Source organism: Rhinatrema bivittatum, chromosome 2 (genome assembly GCF_901001135.1).
Source record: "Rhinatrema bivittatum chromosome 2, aRhiBiv1.1, whole genome shotgun sequence".
Lineage (NCBI taxonomy): Eukaryota > Metazoa > Chordata > Amphibia > Gymnophiona > Rhinatrematidae > Rhinatrema > Rhinatrema bivittatum.
Genome location: NC_042616.1, coordinates 804322934 through 804348798, shown reverse-complemented (window position 1 = coordinate 804348798; position 25865 = coordinate 804322934). Strand labels below are relative to the sequence as shown.

The 25865-nt window shown below is 49.5% G+C and overlaps 1 protein-coding gene across 1 annotated transcript in view; it reads left to right on the top strand.

The window, feature by feature from the left end:
• The window catches only part of LOC115085764 (lymphocyte antigen 6E-like), a 34177-nt gene extending 13657 nt beyond the window's left edge, over positions 1-20520 (top strand). The window contains exons 2-3 of the mRNA XM_029592148.1: positions 7950-8069; positions 19290-20520. Coding sequence (XP_029448008.1) covers positions 7950-8069; positions 19290-19492 — 323 coding nt within the window. The 3' untranslated portion in view covers positions 19493-20520. The remainder of the gene's footprint in view (positions 1-7949; positions 8070-19289) is intronic.
• Positions 20521-25865: the final 5345 nt, after the last annotated feature.

The following is a 25865-nucleotide window of genomic DNA, read 5'->3' as shown; positions in this document are numbered from 1 at the left end:
AAATATGGTGACAAAACATTTTTCAGATACATCAGCGAAAAGAGAAAAGTCTAAAGTGGTATAGTGAAATTGAAAGGTGGAAATGATCAATGTGTGGAGAGAGACGAAGAAATGGCAGAAATATTAAACGAATACTTCAGCTCTGTGTTCACTAAAGAAGACCCTGGAGAAGGACCATCTCTACACAACAAGAAACTGGAGGGAAGCGGAACAGAGGAAAATCCATTTATAGTAGATAATGTATGGGAAGAGCTAAAGAATCTGAAAGTGGACAAAGCCATGGGGCCTGATGGGATTCATCCAAGGATACTGAGGGAGCTCAGAGATGTGCTGGCGGGACCGCTGTGCGACCTGTTCAATAGATCCCTAGAAACGGGAGTGGTGCCGAGTGATTGGAGAAGAGCGGTGGTGGTCCCGCTTCACAAGAGTGGGAACAGAGAGGAGGCTGGTAACTACAGACCGGTTAGCCTCACTTCGGTGGTGGGAAAAGTAATGAAGTCACTGTTGAAAGAGAGAATAGTGAACTATCTACAGTCGGGAGAATTGATGGACCAGAGGCAGCATGGATTCACCAGGGGAAGATCCTGTCAGACAAACCTGATTGACTTTTTTGACTGGGTAACCAAGGAATTGGATCGAGGAAGAGCGCTCGATATCATATACTTGGATTTCAGCAAAGCTTTTGATACGGTTCCGCACAGGAGACTGGTGAATAAAACGAGAAGCTTGGGAGTGAGTGCCGAGGTGGTGACCTGGATTGCAAATTGGTTGACGGACAGAAGACAATGTGTGATGGTAAATGGAACCTTCTCTGAAGAGAGAGCGGTTTTAAGTGGTGTACCGCAAGGATCGGTGTTGGGACCGGTCCTGTTCAATATCTTTGTGAGCGACATTGCGGACGGGATAGAAGGTAAGGTTTGTCTTTTTGCGGATGACACAAAGATCTGCAACAGAGTGGACACGCCGGAAGGAGTGGAGAGAATGAGACGAGATCTAAGGAAACTGGAAGATTGGTCGAAGATATGGCAGCTGAGATTCAATGCCAAGAAGTGCAAAGTCATGCATATGGGGAGTGGAAATCCGAATGAACTGTATTCGATGGGCGGGGAAAGGCTGATGTGCACGGAGCAGGAGAGGGACCTTGGGGTGATGGTGTCTAATGATCTGAAATCGGCGAAACAATGCGACAAGGCGATAGCTAAAGCCAGAAGAATGCTGGGCTGCATAGAGAGAGGAATATCGAGTAAGAAAAGGGAAGTGATTATTCCCTTGTACAGGTCCTTGGTGAGGCCTCACCTGGAGTACTGTGTTCAGTTCTGGAGACCGTATCTTCAAAAAGACAAAGACAAGATGGAGGCGGTATAGAGAAGGGCGACCAGGAAGGTGGAGGATCTTCATCGGATGACGTACGAGGAGAGATTGAAGAATCTAAATATGTACACCCTGGAGGAAAGGAGGAGCAGAGGTGACATGATACAGACTTTCAGATACTTGAAAGGTGTTAATGATCAAAAGACAACGACAAACCTTTTCCGTAGGAAAAAAATCACCAGAACCAGGGGTCACGATTTGAAGCTCCAGGGAGGAAGATTCAGAACCAATGTCAGGAAGTATTTCTTCACGGAGAGGGTGGTGGATGCCTGGAATGCCCTTCCTGAGGATGTGGTGAAGACCAGAACTGTGAAGGACTTCAAAGGGGCGTGGGATAAACACTGTGGATCCATAAAGTCAAGAGGCCGCCAATGAAGAGTGGGTGACTCGCCAGAATGAGGGCTACTGCCTGGAGTCAATACCCTTATTAAATAAACATACACATTTTTACTGTGACTCCAACATCGCTCTAAGCTTCAACAGCAAGAGGAAATGTGGAAAAAAAGGATTCACACTCACAAAGAGGGGAGTAGCTGGCTTGTTACGGCGGTTACTACCCCAAATCAAATAAGTCTGATACTTCACTTTCAATGCATATACAGCATAGTTCTCTGATTCAACGGCAGGGGAGAAGAAAAACCGATACTTCACACATCCAGCAGAGCTCTCTGCTTCAACGGCAGGGGAGAAAATGAGGGTTCGCACTCACAAAACGGGGAGTAGCTGGCTTGTTACGGCGGTTACTACCCCAAACCAAATGTGCCTGATACTTCACTTTCGATGCACATCCAGCATGGCTCTCTGCTTCAACAGCATGGGAGAAGACTGATACTTCACGCGTATCCAGCATAGCTCCCTGCTTCAACGGCAGGGGAGAAGAAAAACAACAATAAGGGCTGTATAACATAGGCTGGGTAAAACAAATAAGCATGGGTGTAGCTTGCTTATTGCGGCGGCTACTACCCCGAACTAATCAAGCTAGATATTTCACTTGGATGCAGCTCTATCACTGCTCTCTACATTAAAACTGGGGGTGGAAGGGAAATAGAACCAAGAGCTAAGAGAAACAGATAAGTATGAGAGAAAAAATGTGTGAAGCTTGCTGGGCAGACTGGATGAGCCATTTGGTCTTCTTCTGCCGTCATTTCTATGTTTCTATGTTTCTATGAATGACCGGGGTGACCTTATTTGGTGACAGATGGGAGAGAGACTGTTTGGAGTGGTGAGAGAGAGGCAGCCTGGTGTGTGTGGGTGTGTGTGTCTGTGTGCCTAGTGAGAAGGGGATTGACTACAGTGACTGTGTGGGGTGACAGGTATGAGAGAGACTGGTTGGAATGGCGAGAGGTGACTGGTGAGAGACAGGCAGCCAGATATGTGTGTGTTTGTGTATGGGGAGGTGACTGGTGAGAGGAGGAATGATTGGGGTGACTGGTGGGACAGCTACTGGTTTGGTGACCGGTGAGAGAGGCAGCCCCTTCTCATCAGTCACCCCACTCACACACCAGGCTGCTTCTCTCTCACTCACCCTCTCACCAGTCAACCCCCACACCCACCAGGGGGAATTAAAAGTAAGCATATCCCAAAATGCCAGTGCCCCTTTGGTAAAATACAAAGGGACTGGCAAATTCAAAATATGCATTTGCATTACATACTTTTGCTGACTAGAACTTGATGCTATTATTACATCACTTGTTTGTTTACATTTTATTATTTTTTTTTACCAGGCACTGGCCATCCCCCAACAGCCGCCACCTTGCAACCTAAGCAACATAAACAAGTAACTAAAGAGAGACATCCATTGGGAATGCAGAACCATACCTCTTACTAGGAACTGCTCCCCCAATTGTCACTTTTTAACATATCAGTAACATTTTCAGTTAGTGCGCGCCAACTTTCAGGTAATGCACACTAAGTCCCGTTCGTGTGTACTAACTCCGAAATTAGGGAAACCTAGAACATAACATAAGAACATACCATACTGGGTCAGACCTGAAATAAACACCCCTTGAACCATTTAAAAATGAAATCAAACAGATAATGACACAAAACAAAAACGACACACACGAAAAAAACCCCAAAAGCACACCTCAGCGCCATTTTTGGGATGCAGAGGGGGGTGGAACTCTCCCCTCGGTGGTAAAGTACCACCCAAACCAGACACTAATTGGCAGGAGTGGTCTCAAAGTAGAAATACTTGTGTTGTGCCCAGCAAGTATCAGAAGAGGCACACTTTCCACCTGGGAAAAAGCCTTAATCTGTTGCTGGGGAATGGATTCCTAGGAGAGGGAATCCCTAACACTGTGGGGAGCCCGAGTTCGGGATAGGTCCCTTGCATGCCACTAAGCATCTCCTCTGTGCAGCGGTACAACGGCAGAGCGAGTGCTCCTCCCTGATGTACTCCTGGATCCAGCGGGATACAGACAGCAGTCGAGGAATAATGTTGCCACTCAAGGCAAGGTCCTCCCCGAAAGAAAGGGAAGTGAAAACAACCTCTTTCCTGAATAGAAAACAAGGCACCAAGAGGGAACCTACTAAGGTTGCTTCTCGAAATCCAGTAGCCATACCTTTCATCCCCGAAGGGGATGAAGATTGTAACTTTAACTGGATCGTCCCAATCCTGGAAACCCTTATTCTCTGTACGAGACTGGGGCACAGTCACTGACCTGTGAGGTTCTATTGGTGACTTAGCCAGTCACTAGTGGCCATACAGTCAGACGCTACTGACACCGTGGCAACCAGGTGCAGGGTCGCCCCAGCTGGAGCAATAACCTGCAATGATCCCGAGTGTGAGCCCATATGGGAGGGGACTTGTACAGGCCCATCACCTTGCCAAAGTCATCCCGGTGCACCAGCAATTGCTGTGCACAAGTATGAAATGCTCTCCATCACAAGAGGAGACACATACAACAAAGGCACCAAGTAATGGTGCCATCCTGCAACTGCAATACCTTGCATCCATGATGCTGTGCTCCATCATGTCATCGGTGGCACTTATGCACCCGAAATCACGTTGCCAGTTGGCATAGTAGCCCATGCCACAGCCTGAACCGGGAAACAAAGCTGCCAGTACCTGTGACTATGCACTGTGTAGGAGCTGACCATTGTAAATTGTGTGGTGGTGCTGCTACCATCGGTGCTACATAAGACTCCATGGTGCCAGACAAACAAGGTCACTGGATGGCACCAGTGGCAACACCTATTGACAGGCGCTAATGGCGAACAGTATTCTCTGCACTTTTGCGCTTGGCCCTGGCAGCCCAATTTCAAGCATATCCTGGCACTCGTGCTGATAGTGCTTGACACTGTTGAAGCCCTATAAGATACATTACATGTTTGATGGTGGGAACAGCGCCCCAGGCGCTCAGCACAACAGCAGTGTTGTCAGTGGCACCCATAGCAGCAATGGCACCTATAGTGCCAATGGTGACATCTATGTCCATAGCATCCAGGCACTCCACAGTGCTGACAGATTTGGTAGTATCCAGCGGTGCCCATGGCGCTCAGAGGCAGAGACAACTCACGCCAGTGTCAACCACACCTATAATGCTCCACTGTCTCAATGACCCCCTATGGGATCAGCAGTTCTCATAATGCTTGACGATGTTAACAGTGCTCACATCACCCCAACAACATCATCCTGCATGACCACCATTACACACACAGTGCTTGATGGCATCAATGGTGCTTGATGGTGCTCCACAGCACCCATGGTGCTTGACAACATGGATGGCGCCCATCATGCTCAAATAAGTTGGCACCGATAGTGCTTGATTGCATCACTAGCACCCTTGGCACCCACAGTGCTCAGCAGCACTGACAGCTCCCACAGCACTCAAGGGTATCATTGGTGTCCTCGATGATCAACAGTGTCCACAGTGCTTGACTGTGTTCTTGGCACTTGATGGCATCAATGGTACTTGATGGCATTTATGGCGTTCATGGCATTTGATGGCACCCATAGTGCTTTCGATTATAATGGCACTCAAGGATGTTCATGGTGCCCACAGTGCTTGAGGGCAGTCATGATGCTCACAGTGCTGAAGGACATCCATCGCACTCACGGCAGTTGACGGTGACAATGGCACTCAACAACACTCATGATGCTCAATGGAGTCCATGGCACTCGAGAGCATTGATTGCGCCCATGGTGCTCGATAGTGTCCATGACACTTGACAGCATCTATGGTGCTACACATACATTTATTTATTTATATTCCACTTTGCAGGTACTTCAAAGCGGATTAAATTTTAGGTACTGAGGATATTTTCCTATCCCCAGAGAGGCTTACAATCTAAGTTTGTACCTAAGGCAATGGAGGGTAAAATGACTTGCCCAAGATCACAAGGAGTGTTAGTAGGATTTGAATCCTGGTTTCCATGGTTTGTAGCCCACTGCTCTAACCACAAGGCTACTTTTCCACTCCAATTTACAGCCACTATGGAGCCCATGGTGCACACAGCATCGATGGCATCCATGACACTCGATGGCATTCATGATGTCCATGACACTCAATGGCATCCCTGGTGCTCGACAGCAACCATAATGCTCAGGAAGCTCAACGGATTCCATGACACTTGACAGCATCAACGCTGAATGGCCTCCAGCATCTGACCATCAGTGCTCTGGTACAGATGTGCATAGGCAAACTATTTTGGGCATGGCACCACTGATGCAGCAGCAAAGCTGATTGCATAGGCTAATGCTCAACATCTTTTCCAAGGGGACTTCACTACCAGAGCAAACTGGTAGGCAAGAGGGGAGGTTATGTCATTCAGGGCATCGGAGGTGAGATTAACTTGGGCCCATGGAGACTAGTTCCCAGAAGCATGGGGAGGATGAGCTCTCCTTCCCATGGTAACATTCCAGTCCTCTGTTGATGCCCTGCAGTCAGATAAAACTTCATGGAACTCCAGCCTGGATGGGAATTCAGGCAAGTCCCAGCCTAGAGGCCTACTCAGACCACACATGGACTGCATACTGCCAGTCCCACAAGGCACTGAGAAAGGCACAAAAACAAATTAATGTGAGGACAACATGAATAAGCAGCAGGTGCAGCATTCTGTATTAAGGAGAAGAGAAAAACCTTGGCCAGGCTCCACGGTGCACTAGGCCTGCCATGCGGCTGACAGAGAAGGTGTTTGAAAAAGGGGAAAAACCCAGAATAAACCGAAACTACCAAAAGAAATATGAAGGGGAAAAACAAATCGCAAGGTTCTGCTAGAAAAACAGTTACTGCAGCTCCAGAACTGTGAGGGAGAGAGCAAAGCTGAACCATGACCACATGGCTCCACAGAAAAAGAAAGCCTGAGGGGCTCTGCCTGGGAGGTGACTACAGTGCACATGCTCAGTGGGACATGCTGAAAGCTCTAGAATCTTTGAGATCAAAAGTTCCGTGCCGGGCTCCATTGGATGATGTCATCTATGCGTGAGGACTGCCATCTTGCTTGTCAGCGGAGAAATACGCTATTGCTTTTGTAACCTGCTATTGTATATTTGATATTTTATTGTATTCTGGTATATTTTGATCGTTATTGCTAATCTGTCATAAACTGCCCTGGGTCCTTATTGGAGGATAGTGGCAGGCAAATCGAAATGTAATTTTACGGTTCAACTCAAGCAGTTGTTTATTCCTGCTTATCTGACACACAGGCCGGAGTAAACCTTCTCTGCTTTTATAAATGAATTTACTTGGGAGTCCAAAAGCCTTTAGAGACCTTCAGGTCCTTTATTTATATAGCAGCAATAAAGAAGTACACACAAGCAGTCTAGTCCAGGTATTATTATTATTAATGCACCTGGAAAAAACTAGTGTGTAATATGTAAACAGCAGAGGTTTTGTAAAAAATCAGGATTTCTGGGGGGGAGTGAGTAAGTACAGCGGAATGTACCAAGACACATCTCTGTTATTGCATCATACGTTCTGGCCTTATAGTGACAGAATGCATAGGAAAAGACGTTAGAAGGCCAAAGATACCGAAAATAGATATCAGTAAAAGGGCAGAATGACAGGTGCAAATATTGAGGTTATACTGGAAGGGAAGGGGGAAGGGGGCAGAAAAAAACAAAAAGCCTTTACTTAGAAGGGGCAAAGCAAAGAGCAGAGCGCAATTTTGTACTTCAGTAGTTTTCCAGCCATCACCCAGATTCCACGACTACACCTGCAGAACGTGTAAACTAAAGTTCTGTGAGGGGACTTTCGCTAACCAAAAATAAATGCTATTAAGGGCTGTCTTCTTCAATCACGGAAAGTGTTGTGACGCATACACAGGTGTCCTCTGCTCCACCGAGTTTCCTTTTCAGTCTTTATGCCCATCTACTGTTTGTATTGTAGGTTGCACTGTAAAATGGAGGATGGTATCAATGGCCACAGTTTCCCTTTTATTCATATCGCAGTTCATTTCCTAGAGGGCCGAAGTTAACTTTGTTAAACGAGAATCACACTAAGGTGTTGGGTAACTGTGCATGGGTGGAGGGGGGGAGCCTTGCTCCTATAAGGCCATCATGTGAGACACAGGTTAGCCAGACTGATATCCGTGAAGGACACCCTTTTAAAACATTTTGTTTGTTTAATTTGCAGCTGAGCCTCTAGTGTGTTTTCAGTGCCTGGCACAGACGAGCAACTGGAACTGTCTGCAGCCGGTGGCTTGCGAGGATTCTGACAACTACTGTATGACCACGGTGCAATCTGCGGGCTTAGGTAAGATTCCCTGAGTTGCTTTTCATGTAAATAACTCTCCTGCACCCCAGGCTCCACTCCCTTCAAGTCTTCTCAGCCCTGAAAACGGTGTGCAGACCATCAGGCAAAACTCGACGGCCATTTTCAAACGAATTCAAAGAGCTCTTGAAAGTTATTTCAGGTGCCCCCTCTCACCTCTCCCTGCTACCATGCAAAATAAAATACAGATTCTGCAAGACCCTCCGATGATCAGAGACCTCGGTGACTCCCTTGAGTGCAGTTGCACTAATAATCTCCTCTGGGTAAGACTTCCAGACGTATTGCACTAGCAGGTGCTTCACAGGTCCCAGGGGTTCATGCTCTCCGGTCCTGCAGGGGCTTCCTCTGTCACCCTCTTCCTTCATATCCTGAAGGGGAGCTGTGCATCGCTTTATGGTCTCATACCCTGCGGTGACGCTCTGGCATTGCTTCGCACTCTCTAGCACAAGACACTTTCATACCCTGCAGGGGCCCTGCATACCCTTACATGCACATTCACAGCTAGGGCTTTCTTTTGTGTTTGTTTACAGTATTTATAACTGAGATCACAGCAGTTTATAGAATTTATAACACAAATGCAATGAATAAAAACAATACGATGCATAAAACATCATATCAAGACAGTATACATTTAGCACAGCCAGCCAGAATAATATACTTCTACCATGACAAAACAAACATTGACAAATAACATGAAACTAACAGTAAACAAAAGAGAAAAAAATCATGTAGCAGCAAAATGATTAAAATGAATCAATCCTTGCTTAACAGCAAATAGCTGTCAAGTGATTAAGCATCAGCCAATGCTACTTAAGAGCACAGTCATGGACCATTTTGGTCTTACTCCAAGGATAAGCAGGATGGCAGTCCTCACACATGGGTGACATCATCAGATGGAGCCTGGCACGGAAAACGTTGACAGACACACTGAGGATGCCACCAACCACACAAGGTCCATGTTTTTCTTCCTTACAGTGTTGTGTCTGGTCCCTCTGCATTTGGCAGCTTTTTCCTCATTGCTTTTGGTAAGTTTTTCTGGTACTGGCAGTGTTGCCATCAATCGTGCCCTGCATTCTTTTTGATATGGCATCTGGCTTTAACCAGTGCCCCCAGACCAAGTCCATCACAAACCCCCACAAGGTCTGTGTCTTCTGCCTGGGGGCATTGCACAATGTCCATGGTTTTTATTTATTTAGATTTATATTCCACTTTTTGCACTTCAAAGTGGATTACATTCAGGTACTGTTAAGTATTTCCCTATCCCCAGAAGGCTTATAATCTAAGTTTGTACCTGAGGCAATGGCGGCCAAGGTCACAAGGAGCAACAGTGGGATTCGAACGCAGGTTTCCTGGTTCATAGCCCACTGCTCTAACCACTAGGCTACTCCTCCATTGGTTGTGATTTTTGTGCCTAGATGACTCCTAAGAGCCGTCGGGCGCAGTTAGACAAAATGGAAAAGGCGCTCGGCTCTAAGAAATCGGATCCGTCGTCAGCGTCCAGAACTTCTACTCAGCAAGGGAAAGGGGTCTCAGCATCGACCCCCCCCCCCCCAACTCCGCTTCCACTCCTCGATCCCGAGGTGGGGAGGCAGGGGACCGAGCAAAATCAATATCCTCTCAATCCAGGTCGGGTTCCTTGCCGTTGTTGTTGGTCCCGGGAAGGACCGAGGTGAGCACCAAGAGAAGTCAAGGAAATGTCGACACTGCTCGTCCTCCCCGAAGCTGTCTGAACGTCAGCCGTTCTATTCTCAGCAGCTTTTGAGGAGAAGTTAGAGAGGCACGTGCGGTTGGCGGTCAACCGTGCCCTGCAGGGCAACGAGCCTCCAGTTCCATCAGGACCGCTGCAAGAGTCGATTCATTGGTGCTTATGTCTCTCCTGGAGTGGCTGGACTTGCTGCTCAGTGTCTTACCGATGCAGCCAGCTCCGATGCCCTAAGCTCCTTCGCAGTCAAAAGGAGCACTGGTTCCCATTCCAGTGAGCAACTCTTTGGATGAGGAAGGTCCATCGGGGTCGATGGCGCCTCGACAACTTCTGGCTCTCCCGGGACCACCAGGACCAGTGCCATCGATGCCCCCACGGCCCTCTGGTTCAAGGCTTAAGGCTCAGGTGGGTGCTTCCCTCCCCCCCGCATCTCCAGACATTCACAGCGAAGGGGTAGCCCTCTGTGGTCCCTGGGAGGGTGAGACATCTTTTTCCTCCATGGAGGAATTGGAGGAGAGGCAGAAATCCCCTCCAGAGGATCTTTCTTTCATGGTGGAGTCTGTGCTTTTCCAGCTATTAACAGAACAGGATTCTCGTCACAAGATGTTAGAGATCCTGTAATTTCTTGATGTTCCTAAGGAGGTAGTGGCTGTTCCAGTCCATGACATCTTTAAGGAGCTAGTTACCCAACTCTGGGATCACCCCATCTCCGTTCCTCCTGTGAGCCGGAAGATGGATGCAGTCTATCTGGTCCAACCCACCATAGGTTTGAGCGCTGCAGCTTCCTCACCAGTCAGTGGTGGTGGAATCTGCCCTAAAGAAGGCAAAGAGACTTTGGACTCATACCTTGGCACCCCTGAGCCATGAGCACAGAGCTCGGGACTCTCTTGGACACCGGGTGTTCCAGGGCTCGATGTTAGCAGCTAGGATTCCATGCTGTCAGCTTTATATGGGACAGTACTCCAGGAAACTTTGGAAACAAGCCCAACAGTTGGGGGAATGCCTCCTGCAGAAATTTCAGGAGGACTTCCAGAAAATAGTTCAGCACGGCCTGGACTGCAATAAACACGAGGTCCGCTCTGCATATGACGTGTTTAAGACAGCTGTGAGAGTTGCCACAGCAGGCATTGGGGCTCACTGTAAGGCTTGGCTGAGCGCCTCCGACCTGCGTCCCAAGGTTCAGGACCGTCTGACAGATCTGCCCTGTATGGGCGAGAACCTTTTCGGGGACAAGATTAAAGAGGTGGTTTCCCAACTGAAGGACTATCATGAAACCCTTAGCAGTTGTCGGCCAGCACTTTGGATACCCAGCCCTATAGCAAAACGCCTCTCAGGCAATATCCAAGACCACCTTTTTACTGGCCGTGCAAGTACTACCCGCCTGCCTCTAGATCGAGACCTCAGCGGACTCCGGCAAGACCAAGGGCACTGCAACGTCATATGCCCTACCCGACTCCTGCCTCACCACAAAACCCCATCACGGGATTTTGACTGGTGGGCGGGGAGTGCCCTACCCCAGAATGCGAAACCCCCCCCCCCCCCCTCCCCAGTGAGGGGCCGCCTGCAGCTATTTGTAGATAGATGGACATCAGTTACCCTGGACCTGGTCCTGTCCATCGTAAGGCAAGGGTAAAATTGCATTTCCAATGAACTCCACCCCATTCACCTCCATGACCCCTGTGGAGAGGCATAAAGAACCAGCAGATATTCAGAGTAGAGCTCTCCGCCTTCTTAATGGCTTGAGCGATTGAACCAGTCCCTCCAGGCCAACAGGGAGACGGGTTCTACTCCAGGTATTTCCTGATTCCCAAGAAAACTGGTGGCCTTTGCCCCATTCTGGCTCTGAGGGCGTTGAACCGGTTTCTTGTCAGAGAGAAGTTCAAAATGGTCTCATTGGGTACTTTGATTCCCGTCCTCAGGGCTGAGGACTGGCTCTGCTCCCTTGATCTCAAAGACACATATGCCCATATCTGCATTTCTCCAACGGATCAGAGGTACCTATGATTCCTGGTAGAGAGGGGAATGGAACAACTCCCCTATGAGGAAAGACTAAAGAGGTTAGGACTTTTCAGCTTGGAGAAGAGACGACTGAGGGGGGATATGATAGAGGTGTTTAAAATCATGAGAGGTCTAGAACGGGTAGATGTGAATCGGTTATTTACTCTTTCGGATAGTAGAAAGACTAGGGGACACTCCATGAAGTTAGCATGGGGCACATTTAAAACTAATCGGAGAAAGTTCTTTTTTACTCAACGCACAATTAAACTCTGGAATTTGTTGCCAGAGAATGTGGTTCGTGCAGTTAGTATAGCTGTGTTTAAAAAAGGATTGGATAAGTTCTTGGAGGAGAAGTCCATTACCTGCTATTAAGTTCACTTAGAGAATAGCCACTGCCATTAGCAGTGGTTACATGGAATAGACTTAGTTTTTGGGTACTTGCCAGGTTCTTATGGCCTGGATTGGCCACTGTTGGAAACAGGATGCTGGGCTTGATGGACCCTTGGTCTGACCCAGTGTGGCATTTTCTTATGTTCTTATGTTCTTATGAGGAACTGCGTACTGCCCTTCGGGCTAGCATCAGCACTATGTGTCTTCACCAAATGCCTGTTGGTAGTGGGGGCCTATCCTCGGAGGTGAAGAGTTCATGTCCTCCCTTCCTCGATGATTGACTTATCAAGAGCAACTCCAGGCAGGGGGCACTGCGTTCCCTACAAACTACCATACGCACATTAGAAAATCTGGGATTTCTGATCAACTATCCAAAATCCCATCTCCAGCCATCGCTGCAACTGGACTTCATCGGAGCCAGGCTGGACACCGTCCAGAAAAAAGCCTTCGCCTTCTGTCTCAAGACAGGGCAGAGACCCTTGCTGCCTTCACTCGGGTCATCTCCAGTTTCACCCATGTCTCAGCACGCCAGTTTCTACGACTTCTGGGTCAAATGGCGGCGACAGTTCATGTTACTCCGTTGCTTGTCTTCACATGCACAGGGCACAGTGGACATGATGTTCCCAGTGGTGTCAAGCCACCCAGGATCTTCGGGTGCATGTCCTGATCACCACTCCCCTCCGGCAATCCCTAGTGGTGGGAAACCCTATCCAGTCTGGAGCAAGGGATGCCCTTCTAGGGCCTGCAGCCCCAGATTGTTCTCACCACAGACTCATCTCACACAGGTTGGGGAGCCCACACTCAGGGTCTTTGGTCTTTGCAGGAGAAGCAGTCCCAGATAAATTTCCTGGAGTTACAGGCAATCTCTTATGCCCTGAGGGTGTTCAGAGAGCACCTGCTCAACAAAGTGGTCCTGGTTTAGACTGACAATCATGTAACGATGTGGTATCTGAACAAGCAGGGAGGAACAGGGTCATACCTCCTCTGTCAGGAAGCAGTCCAGATCTGGTCATGGGCCCTCGAGAATAGCATCTTCCTCCGGGCTGTGTATCTCCCCGGGATGAACAACGTCCTGGCAGACTCCCCCACGAGTGGTCCCTGAATCAAGAGGTAACGAACCAGATCTTTCGCTTGTGGGGGATCCCAGACATGGATTTGTTTGCTTCCCCAGAAAACAAGAATGTGGATCGATTCTGCTTATTGGGATGGGCAAGCAGGGGATCAGTGTCAGATGCCTTTTCACTTCACTGGGGCACCGGTCTGCTGTATGCTTATCCTCCCCTTCTGCTGATCTCGAAAACGCTCCAACAGGATTGAGGCACCATTATCTTGGTCTCGCCTTTATGGCCTCACCAGGTCTGGTTCCTGTTTCTTCGGGAGCTGGCCTCGTACCCTCCAATCTGGTTGGGGAATGCTCCGGACCTGATCTCTCTCAGGATCAGGGCAGGCTTCACCGCCCCAACCTCCAGGCCCTGTCTCTCATGGCTTGGATGTTGACCATACAGGCTCTGGGCCTTTTGGAAGGCATGTCTCGAGTCTTCTTGGAGTCCAGGAAACCCTCCACGAGAAGATCTTACAATCTCAAGTGGAAGAGGTTTTCGGCTTGGTGTGCTGGGCACGGTCTGGATCCCTTTTCTTGTTCCCTATTGAAGCTTTTGAATACCTACTGCACATCTCAGAGTCTGGTCTGCAGACCACTTTGGAGAGAGTTCACTTTAGTGCCATCAGAGCATACCATCATGGGAGAGATGATACTTCCATTTCCACCCATCCACTCGTGGGGCGCTTCATGCAAGGCTTGTTGCAACTTAAACCTCTTAGTCGGCCTCCAGCAGTCTCCTGGGACTTCAATGTAGTCCTGTCCCAGCTCATGAATGCTCCATTTGAGCCCCTGCGGGCTTGTGATCTGAAGTACCTATCCTGGAAGGTCATCTTCTTGATAGCAGTTACTTTAGCATGCAGGGTCAGTGTCATACCCCCCTTATACAGAATTTTGTCATAAGGTGGTTTTACATATGCACCCAAAGTTCCTTCCTAAGGTGGTCACGGAATTCCATCTCAATCGTTCCATTGTGATGCCTTCCTTTTTTCCAAGGCCTCATGCTCACCAGGGTGAATAGGCACTGCATACTCTATCCTTTTACCTGGAACAGATGGCACCTTACTACCCATCCACTCAGCTTTTTGTCTCCTTCAACAAAAACAGGGTGGGAGACAGTGTCTAAGCAGACCTTATTTCTTTGGCTAGCAGACTATTTTCTTTTGCTATGCTCAAGCGGGCCTGCAGCTTAAAAGTCGCTTCAAGGCTCATTCCGTTCAGGCCATGTCGGTTTCGGTGACTCACTTGCATGCTGTCCCCATTTACGAGATATGCAGGGCGGTGACCTGGAGTTCCCTGCACACGTTCACCTCTCGTTATTGTCTGGACAAGGATGGACGATGTGACAGTCATTTTGGTCAGTTGGTCCTCCGTAATCTTTTTTAGTCATCAAAACCCAACTCTTCCTGCCTTGGGCCCTTTACTTGGGTGCAGGCTTGCTCCCTTGGTTCTAGCAGCTGTAGTTGTTGTGCATGTTGGCACCTGTTCTATGCTGCACATGTTGGGAGCAGCCTGTAGCTACATAATCATCCTCGCGTCGCCAAGGCGATGCCAGACGGCAGCACCAGACAGCAATACAGGGCAGCACCCTGTATTGAAAATGTCTGGTGCCCACCAGAAAACGGAGATATCTCTGGTGACTGCGGGAGATCTCTATGTACACACATGCATCCTTGAGATCGAGAGAGCAAAGCCAGTCCCCCTCTCTGCAAGAGGGGGATCAGAGAGTGCTGAGGGAGACCATCTTGAATTTCTCTTGTTTGAGAAAACGATTCACAGCTCTTATGTCTAGGATGGAACTCCGTCCTCTTGGGGATCAGGAAATATCGGGAGTAAAACCCCGTTCCCTGCTACTGCAGAGGAATCGGCTTAACCGCCTTGACTTGATTGAGGGCGGAGATCTCGGACAACAGGATTTCCTGATGGGGAGACTGACCTCAAGAGGGGCACAGGGGAGCATCCCCGGGCGCACTCAAGAAGTTTAAATGATACTCTTGGTGAACGATGGACAGGATCCACCGATCCGATGGGATTGCTAACCAGCAATCCAGAAAGAGGCACAGGCGGCCTCCTACTGATGGATCCAGCACCAAGGGCATGGTGACTGGACTTGTGCTCCCTCTCCACCAGTCAAAACCCTGTAGCAGGGTTAGCTGAGGCGCTGGCTGGGGTCTAGGCGTCCGCGGCTGCTTGGAACAGCCTCTAGAGGGCACCCGGTGAGAACACCCGTGGCAAGCCAGGTGGTAATATTTCCTCTGATGGTAGAAGGACCTATGTGCCTCTTGCCTCACCGATCGTCTGGCCGAGGAGGGAGGGTCTGAGGTGCTAGCCGAAAGATGCTGGAGGGTCTCATGATGATCCTTTAGCTGAGCCACAGCATCCTGGACCTTATCCACAAAAAGGTTATCCCCTGTACAAGGGAGGTCCGGCAGTTTCTCCTGGACCCTCCAGATGGAGATCTAAAGCTCTGAACCAGGCCATCCTGCGGGCTCTGATGCCCGCTGTGGCCATTTAGCTGACGTATCAAAAATGTCATACATGGAGTGCACTTCGTGCTTACCACACTCAAAACCCTGCTGGACCAGTGCTAGGAACACATCCTGCTGCTGCTGAGGGAGGCGTTCCGCCAATTCCTGAACCTTCTTCAAGAAGTTCCAGGAATGTTGAACCATATATAACTGGTAGGAGGCGATACAGCTATTAACATTGCCCCCGGAACACCTTCCTACCCCGTGGGTCCCATTCCCTATGTTCCTGACCTGGAGGCACGGAAGCATGGGTCTGGGACTGCTTCGCCTTTTTGAGGGTGGATTTCACTACCACCGACTGATGGGAGAGCTGGCACCGTTCAAAACCCAGGGACTTCTGAACGAGGTAGACAGCATCAGCCTTCATGTTTACCGGAAACATGGACACAGGATGTTCTCAAATGCGCAGGAACAACTCCTTGAAGCTCTCATGCAAGGGAACAGCCACCACCTCTTTCAGTGCATCCACAAACTGGAGCACCTCCAGCATGTGGTGCCTAGCATCCTTTTCCGTCAGGAGCTGGAATGGAATAGACTCTGCCATGGTGCGGACAAAACTGGAAATGTCAGGTCCTTTGGAGGAGACTGGCACCGTTCCTCTGGGGGGGTGGGGGGATTTTTCCAAGAGGACATCGGAGGAGGACTCAGAGGTATCATCCCCCCCATGGGTCGTATGGGGGTTCCTTCTCTCTGAAATCCCCAGGAGAGGTCAGTGGGGGACTCGCGCTGACTGCCCTTGGTCTGGGTCCCAGAGGCACCAGGGTACTGAGGACACTGATGGCACAGAGGCCTCTGAAGGACCCGGTGCCAGAGTGGGGAGCGGCAGCTTAGGCTCCAGAGGTCTCGGAGGAACCGGTGATAGGTATGGCTCCTGAGGGGGGAGGCAACACTGGCCGTTTGGGGGACTGAGGAACCCCTGGACACCGGTTGAGTAGGGAGGAAGCCCAGCAGAATGTCGAGGTGCTCAAGCAGCGGTGCTAGGATCGAGAGAGTAGGCTCAGCATCGGCGGTGGCACAATGGGGCTGGCTGTTCAATACCCCTGAGGGCTCAGAGCACCGCCAACTGAACCCTGTGATCCAGCTCCTCCTCCTCAAAGATCGCTGTAGGTAAGGTGGGTGGAGGAGGAGCAGGTGCCACTGAATTGCTCTTGAAACGAGGGGGATCAGTGCCTGGCACCGACATGGGCATCAGTAGGGAGTGCCTCGGACTCCCAGGTTCGACCAAGGGTGACGCTTGGTCTCCACGGGGCTGCTTCGGGGGCAACACGGACAATGCTGGTACCTTCCTGGAACTGGTGCCATGTGTCGACAATGACCAGTGACGGTGTTTCCTCTGTCCCTCCCTGTGCTCGGCCTGGTCTTTCACTAGTGCTGAGGTGGGCGAGGAGTCCGATAGTCTGGAGTGTGAGGACACCGACAGCGGTCAATCTCTGGCGTCCCTCTCCGGAGGGGGAGCCTGAGTGGGGGTGGAACAGATGGTTCAGTGTCAATGGGTTCCCCGAGGCGTCGATGCGCTTGACGCCGGCGTGGTTGGCCCCGACTTCTTGGAGCCCAAAAGTTTTTCCATTTTATCTAAGCGCGCTGGATGACCTTTAGGGGTCATCTGTCCCCAGGCAAAGAATACAGATGTCATGCGAATCAGTCAAAGACATGGGCCGCGGGCACTGGGGTCATTGACGAAACCTGGAGGAGGCCATGCCTTGAGCCAGCAAGCAGACGGTGCAGGGCGGGCACAGATGCCAAAAAAAAACAAACCCTGGAACCGACCGCAAAGAAGGTAAAAACTTACTGCACCGCCCTACTGACTAGGGAGGAACTGGAGAAGCGGGACCCCATGTAAAGGCGGCGAAAAAACCTGCAAGAAAACAAGCAGAGAACTCTTGAGAGCAGAGCTCCACCATCGCGAGCCAACTGCACTGCAGAAAGAAAGAGACTGAAGGGGGAAACCCCGGGTGGCCGCGCGGATAGTGGCATGAAGGGGCATGTTCGGTGTGCCAGTCAGAGTCCTAGAAACTTTGACAGAGGTTTTCCGTGCCGGGCTCCATCTGATGATGTCACCTCACGTGCGAGCACTGCCATCCTGCTTGTCCTAGGAGAGTCACATTTCTGCGGGGACATTTTGGACACGTAAAGGGGAAGGAGGCAGGAAAGGTTTCCCACCGCTGTGTAACTTAAGAGCGGAGGGGATGGGAAAGGGAAAACATCCTGCTGATGGGCCACCTGTCTTCCACCCCCCCACCTCCAGGCCCACTCAGCATTTGGCTGCCAATTAGCTCAGTCCCTTTTCAAACTTAGACAGCACGTTGACCTTCTAATGTCTTACGTAGCAGAGAATGTCACAAATTAACTCTGGAATTTAATATCCTCACTTTTGAATTGATTGACACAGTTCAGCCATTATTCTTCAAATTTAACATGAACAGCATGTTCTCAAAACCAACAAGGTTTTATAATTTACCTTCCTTACGATGTCCCCTGCAGTAACCGATAGGAGAAACTGTATAAATAATGGTCTGACTACGGGAGAGGAGCAACCGACATGTTCCTAATCAAATTTCCTTTGGACATATCCTGATGGAGAAGTAAATTGAGGATACGGCCCGCTCCATGCATGGGTACATCTACTGCCTGGCAGAAACTTAAAAGAGATGTGGAGGATAAGAACTCCTTTTAGCTGATGATTACCTGATTAAAATCGCCCATGGCCAGAAAATGCTCCACCGCCCGATTCCCCGATAGGCCAATCCGCCCTGGTGCCAGTTACTAACCTTAACAGAAGGCATGGAGTTTATTACCCTTAACCAATAATCCTTGATGCCTTTGATGCAACTGCAACATTGCTGTACACTTCGACGGCAGGGGAAAAGGGGGGAATTAGATTCAGATAACAACCAAGATGGGTCCTGACTTTTACGGTCTGGGGTACTGATATGCAGACATAAGCAATTGCTTCTAGGGGCAAGTCCATAAGCAAAGCCCGTCGGGCAGCATTTTCTGAATCTTCAAGAAGGCTCATTACCCATTAAAAATTGTGCTAGCAGAAATATTTTATGGGTTATTTTATGGGTTCAGTATACTTATCCCCAAGCATAAGGCTTGGGGATAAGTATACTGAACATAGTTGCTATCCTAAAGAGAAACATGGGGGTAAACTGCATGGCACGGCAGATACTATTACCATAAGAAGCTTGCTGGGCAGACCGGATGTACCATTTGGTCTTTTTCTGCCGTCATTACTGTGTTACTATATATGTATATAAGTCTCTTTTTTTTTTTGTCATATAATATTGCTTTTGAACAGTTTTTTACATTGGTCCACTAAGTGATGGTTCAAATTGCAAACACATCAGTAATTCGATGTGTCTTTCTATCAGGTCTTTTGTAACCCTGATTTCATGCATTGCACTTTAATACCTTGGTAAACGCAGTAGCATTTCATTTTTTTTTTTTCTCTCTGTCGTGATCCTCTCTTTTCTTTGGTTTAGGTTCCCGCACGTCCTACATCAGTAAGGGATGCGCTCCAATCTGTATTGCAACTAACGTTGATGTGATGATCGCAGGGAGCTCTACAAGCTGTTGCAACTCTTTCCTGTGTAATATCAGCGGAGCGACCAGCGTGAAAGTCAGCTACACGGTCCTGGCCCTCTCTGCGGCTCTCCTCGGTGTCCTGGTCCGAGCCGGGCTTTAATCTGACGGGAAGCAGACCGTCCTCACCGCTGCAGAAAGAAACCCTGCTGGAGAAGTCTTGCTTACTGTGTCCGCTGCAGTTTTAAGTAACCCCCAGTGGTCAGCGTTCTTATAGCTTTATCAATCTTGCCAAACAGCTGGATGTTACATGTTGGACTGACAAAATCATTTTTAAAAATGTCGTTTCTATATAGAGATTTCAAAACTGTACCAAAGGCCTTCCCAGATCTGCCCTGATGACCCCAAAACTAGTCACCATTTTCATCCCCAATGAATATGCATGAGATAAATTTACCTGTACTGAGTCTACAATGTATGCAGGTTTATCTGACACTTATCCCATGCCCTTTTCACACTTGGGATCAGCACAGAGAACCCTTATTTCCAAAAAATAAAAGTGAAGAAATAGCCGAAGACTTAGCAGCTGGCTGTGTCTGGCAGGCTGCACTTTCCTCTTCCAGCAGTTCTTTTTTTCCATGACAGCCTTTATTATGGGGGGGGCAGCACCAATCTCTGACTCGTCAGAAATGCAGGGGCGGGGGGGGTCTACCTGCATGGCTCGCAAGTTATAGCCTGCACAAAAGGGGCTTAACAAGCCTGCTAAGGTTTAGTGCCCAGACCCTTACCAGAGTGCAAGACCCCTCCCAGTCCACGCAATTTACCTCCCTCAACAATGCCAGAGATCCCCCGTTAACCTCAGGCTTTCCCTTCAGTTCTCCAAGAAGTAATAAAGATCAACAAAGGTGGAAACGTTTTTATTGGCTTAACCTTTTTATTGTGACCTGTTTAGCAGGGGCTTTGCTCCCTTCGTCAGGTCAATGCAGGTGATAGTCTATGCATTTTATTATTCTCTGTGCTCCTCCCAAAATTTCCTAAATCCTTAATCTCACTTGCAGTAATCAATCTTTAACAGGTATTTTTAGAAGTTTTGTTTTTTTTCACATAATCCTTCCGTAGTTTCTCCCTATAGTGCTTTTTGAGAGATTTAATAAAACACCAAACACAATAAATCTGTTGTTTTGTAAGGTAGAAGGAGTGACTGTGCTCTGATTACAGCCATTAGCGGTTCTTACTGATAGACAGGGCCGCTCATCTCCCAGGATTGTGTGGCTGTAACAAAGCCTGCGAGATTTGGGTCTTGCTATGTAATCGCCGGATACGCATTGGAATCGCAGAAACCGGGAACCTCTATCCCAACCAAGCCCCTGATTCCTCCTCTGACCCACACAATCTGAGCAGGATCAGGAGGAGGCAGCGATGCCAGAGGTTGTGGCCTTCTTTTCTGGGGCTTGGAGTCACAATGTCGCTCTTTCAGTCATGCAGCACCGTGGCGTCCCTTGCAGTTCAAAGCACGTGCCAGATCCTGGGCGCTGTAGGAGACGGGCACGATCTGAGGCACCACTGTGCTCCTCTTCATCCCAGCTTGGATGGGCAGTGAGAGGGAGGAGAGGGTAGGGGGTTAGAAGATTGAAGGGGGAGTTAGAGGGGGTTTTATCCAATGGACAGGTGTGAGGGGGTTGGCTTGGAAGATTGGGTGAGGGATGTGATGACCATTGCCAGGGTGTACATGTGCCTGTGTCCTGAGTGAATGTGAGAGAGAGAGAAAGAGGAGCTTGGTCCAGATCCCATGAAGGATGGGGTGGGGGAAGAGGACAGGGAGAAAAGTGAGGAACAAGGATGGAGCGAGGAAGGGAAAGAATGAGGAACGGGTTGGGGGTGAGAGGTGATGGGAATGCAAGAGCACTGGGGATGCAAAGGAGGAGTAAAACAAGAGTTTTCCCTCCCCAATCCTGCTCCTCACCCCTTCCACCAATCCTACCTTCCCTGCCGCACTCTAACTTGCAGTTTCCCTCCTGCCCCATCCTAGCACTTTCCCCCACTCTTTCCCAACCCTGCCCAATTCCTCTCTCCTTCTCCCTTATGATCTCAGAAACTCACGTCCACAACTCTTAGGCCCTCTCTAATTCACTTACCTTCTCAGTCCTTCCTCTACTTCCCCTTCCTCCCCCCACTTCTCCTTCCCCTTCTTTCTCCTTTCCCCATTCCTCGTCTTCTCTCCCTCTCTTATCCCCAGCCCTAGTCCTCTCTCCATCCCATTCCTTTGTTCCTATTCCCTGGTCCTCTCTTCTTCCTCGCCTCTCTCCATTCCTACTCCTTTCCTCTTCATTCCTCATCCTCTCTCCATTCCCAGTACTTTCTCTTCCCCCAACTCTGTATCCTTTCCCTCTATCTTCTCTCATCTCTGGTATTCTCTCCCTTCCCTTCCCACATCCCCATGATCCCTTCCCTGTGCTGATCCCTCCTTCTCCTGTCCTCACAGTAACACCCACTCATAGAAGCCCAACTTCTGGAAATGATTGTGGGTGATGAACTCCACAAAACCTACAGCTCTCCCTCCCCCCCCCCCCCCCCAGAAAAAAAGAAAAAAAAGCAGATAACAGTGGGTGCTGAGTGTGACTGCCGGACCAACTTTATTTACATGTCCAGAGAGGAGCAGGTAATGTGGATATGGGGAAGGCTCATGTGAACAAAACAGAAACTAAGGAAGCACTCAAAAGTCCCATCAGTCGTTCTTCAGCTCTTCACGGCCAGGCTCCTTCCCCCCCACCCCAACAGCTCATCCACCCCACAGTCTCTCCCATCTTCACCTGTTGCCAACACTCTTTCAAGCCCTCCTTTCTATCACATTCCCCTAATCTCTTCTTCCTCCTCTCCCATTTTATCCTTTTTCTCCTCCCCTCCTTATTCCCTCTGCACTTTTTTAAAATTCTCCCCCTCCTACATGGGCATACGTTTGCATTTACGGGCCAGGGATTTAAAAATTCTCTACTCCCTAGATCCTTTTAGCTTGCTCTGCTCCTCATTTTTCCTTGAAAGGATTGCCAAAGAGGTAAAGCGAGGAGACAAAACATTTTTTCAGATATCCCAGAGAAAGGAGACAGGTCTGAAGTGGTATAGTGAAACTGAAAGTTGACAAAGATCAATGTGTGGAGAGAGATGATGAAATGGCCAAAAAAGGAAACAAATACTTCAGTGTTCACTAAAGAAGACCCTGGAGAAGGACCATAGCTAGTTGACAAAACTGGATAGGGATGGAGTAGACAAAACTCCGTTTACAGAAGAGAACGTATGGGAAGAGCTAGGAAAACAAAGTCAAGGGGCCGGATGAGGTACATCCCAGGATACTGAGGGAGCTCAGAGATGTGCTGGCGGCTCAGCTGAAAGACCTGATTGGTGCTGCAAGATTGGAGGAGAGTGGAGGTAGTCCCATTTCACAAGAGAGGAGGTTTGAAACTACAGGCCAGCTAGCCTCATCTGGGAGGTGGTAAAATTAATTGAGACTGCTGAAGGAAAGGATAGTGAACTATCTACAATCTGGTGGGTTGCTCATCCTGAGATAGCATGGATTATATAGGGAAGGTCCTCCTGTCAGACAAATCTGATTGATTTTTTTTGATTGAGTGACTAGAGAATTGGATCAGGGAAGAGCACTCAATTAACTTGGATTTTAATAAAGCTTTTGATATAGTGCTGCATAGGAGACTTGTGAACAAAATGAGAAGCTTGGGAGTGAGTGCAAACTGTTTGACTGACAGGAGACAGCATATAATAGTTGGCTGACAGGAGAGAGCACACAAGGGTAAATAGAACCTACTCTGAAGCAAGAACGGTGTAAGTGGAGTGCCTCAGGGATCAGCTTTAGGACCACTCCTGATCAATATCTTTATATCTTTGTGCGTGACATTGCAGAAGAGATAGAAGGTAAAGTTTGTCTATTTGAGGATGATACTAAGATCTGCAACAGAGTGGAGTAGAGAAAATGAAAAGTGATTTAAGAAAGCTTGAGGATTGGTCGAGGATTTGGCAGCTGGGATTCAATGCTAAGAAGTGCAGTCATGCATCAGGGGTGTGGTAATCCATAAGAGCTTTATGTGATGGACGGTGAAAGACTAATGAGCACGGACTGGAAGAGGGACCTTAGTGTACTAGTTTCTGGTGATCTGAAGGCGGTGAAGCAATGTGACAAAGCGTTAGCTAAAGCCTGAAGAATGCTGGGCTGCATAGAGAGAGGAATAATCAGTAAGAAAAAAGAGTTCCTGTACGTACCTGGATCAGTCCAGACAGTGGTGGAGACAGACTAAAACTTGAAGGATGCCCTATATCAGGACAGAGCCTATCCTCTAACCCGTCAGTATTCGTCTGTCTCCAGCAGGTGCAGCATCTCCCCTTCAGTTCTGTGCTGTAGGCTAGTCAGCCTTTTTCTTCATTCTTTTGCTAGGCTCATATGCGTCCGTTGCAGAAAGCTTTGCTGTCCCGTTGGCAGCCAGTGTCGGAGCAGTTCCACATAGTCCTTCCGTTCTTGGATTCTACTGCCAACAAATTACAGTGGTGGCTGTCTCTTCCTCATCTTCTGCAAGGGATGCCTCTTCAAGCTCCACAGTGGACGATAGTGACCACGGATGCCAGCCTGTTGGGCTGGGGTGTGGTCTGCCTTTCTCAGTCCACCCAGGGAACATGGTCGCAGACTCAGTCAATGCTGCACATCAATCGACTGGAAACTTTGGCGGTCCGCCTGGCTCTTCAGGAGTTCCTTCCCCTGGTCCGCGGCAAGGCGGTACGAGTCCTGTCCGACAACTCCACCACAGTCGCCTACATCAATCGCCAAGGGGGCACTCGCAGTCCCCTGGTAGCCTTAGAAGCCAGCCGTCTCCTCGCTTGGGCGGAGCGTCACCTACAGTGCCTTGCGGCCTCTCACATCGCAGGCAAAGACAATGTTCAAGCCGACTTCCTCAGCCGGCAGTCGCTCGATCCAGGAGAGTGGGAACTCTCGGATGTGGCCATGGCTCTGATAGTGGACAGGTGGGGGTCCCCCTCACCTCGATCTCATGGTGACTCTGCGCAATGCCAAGGCCAATTGGTTCTTCAGCCGCTGGAGGGAGCACGGCGCAGAGGGTGTGGATGCTCTGGCTCTGCCTTGGCCAGTGGACGTCCTTCTGTACGTGTTTCCCCCGTGGTCTCTGGTGGGGAAAATCCTCAGGAGAATCGAGCTCCACTGGGGTCCAGTGATTCTCTTCGCTCCTGAGTGGCCGCGAAGCCCGTGGTTCGCGGATCTCATCAATTTAGCGGTGGACGGGCCCCTGCGCCTCGGTCATCTTCCTCGTCTCCTTCGACAGGGTCCTGTATTTTTCGACCAGGCCGATCGCTTCTATCTAGCGCTCTGGCTTTTGAACGGTGTCGTCTGAGGCGCAAAGGTTATAGGGAGGAGGTCATCTCTACTCTACTGCAAGCCCGGAAGCAGTCGACTTCTCTGGCCTATGTGCGCATCTGGAAGGTTTTTGAGTCCGCGTGTACGGAGGCGGGTGTCTCGGCGCGCTCTGCCTCGATCCCTTTGGTTCTTTCTTTTCTTCAGAAGGGTCTCTCTAAGGGCCTCTCCTTCAGTTCTCTACATGTTCAAGTCTCTGCGCTCGGCTCTCTCCTGGGTTGGGTGGACGGTCATGCCTTAGCGGCTCACCCAGACGTGATTCATTTCCTGAGGGGCGTCAGACACCTCCGCCCCCCCCTCTCGGGCCACGTGTCCGTCGTGGAGTCTCAACCTGGTCCTTCGTGCTCTCTGTGCGGCTCCCTTTGAGCCTCTTCGCCACGCTACGCTCAAGGATCTTACTCTCAACGCTGTCTTTCTGGTCTCTATTTCCTCTGCTCGCCGCATTTCCGAGCTTCAGGCGCTGTCCTGTTGGGAGCCCTTCTTGCTTTTCTCGGATTCCGGGGTTTCTCTCAGGACGGTTCCTTCCTTCTTGCCTAAGGTTGTCTCCGCTTTTCATGTCAACCAGTCGGTCGAACTACCAGCGTTCTCTCCGGAGGAGATTGCGGGTATGGCTGGTGGCGACCTCCGTCGGCTAAATGTAAAACGAGTCTTGCTTCGCTATCTCCAGGTCACCAATGACTTCCGGGTATTGGACCATCTCTTTGTCCTTTGGAGTGGTCCCAACCGGGTTAAACAGGCTTCTAAGACCACAATTGCGTGGTGGTTGAAGGAAGCCATTTCCTCGGCGTATCTTTGTCAAGGTCGTCCGCTTCCTGAGGGTCTGAAGGCCCATTCTCTGCGTTCTCAGGCTACTTCTTGGGCGGAGAGTCAATCTGTCTCCCCGCAGGAGATTTGCAGGGCCGCCACTTGGACGTCTCTGCACACTTTTTCTCGGCACTACCGTCTGGATGTACACGCTCCGGTGTTCGGTTCCTTTGGGCGGCAAGTGCTTCAAGCGGGACTGTCTCAGTCCCACCCAGTTTAGGGAAGCTTTGGTACATCCCACTGTGGACTGATCCGGGTACGTACAGGAAAGGAAAATTAGTTCTTACCTGTTAATTTTCGTTCCTGT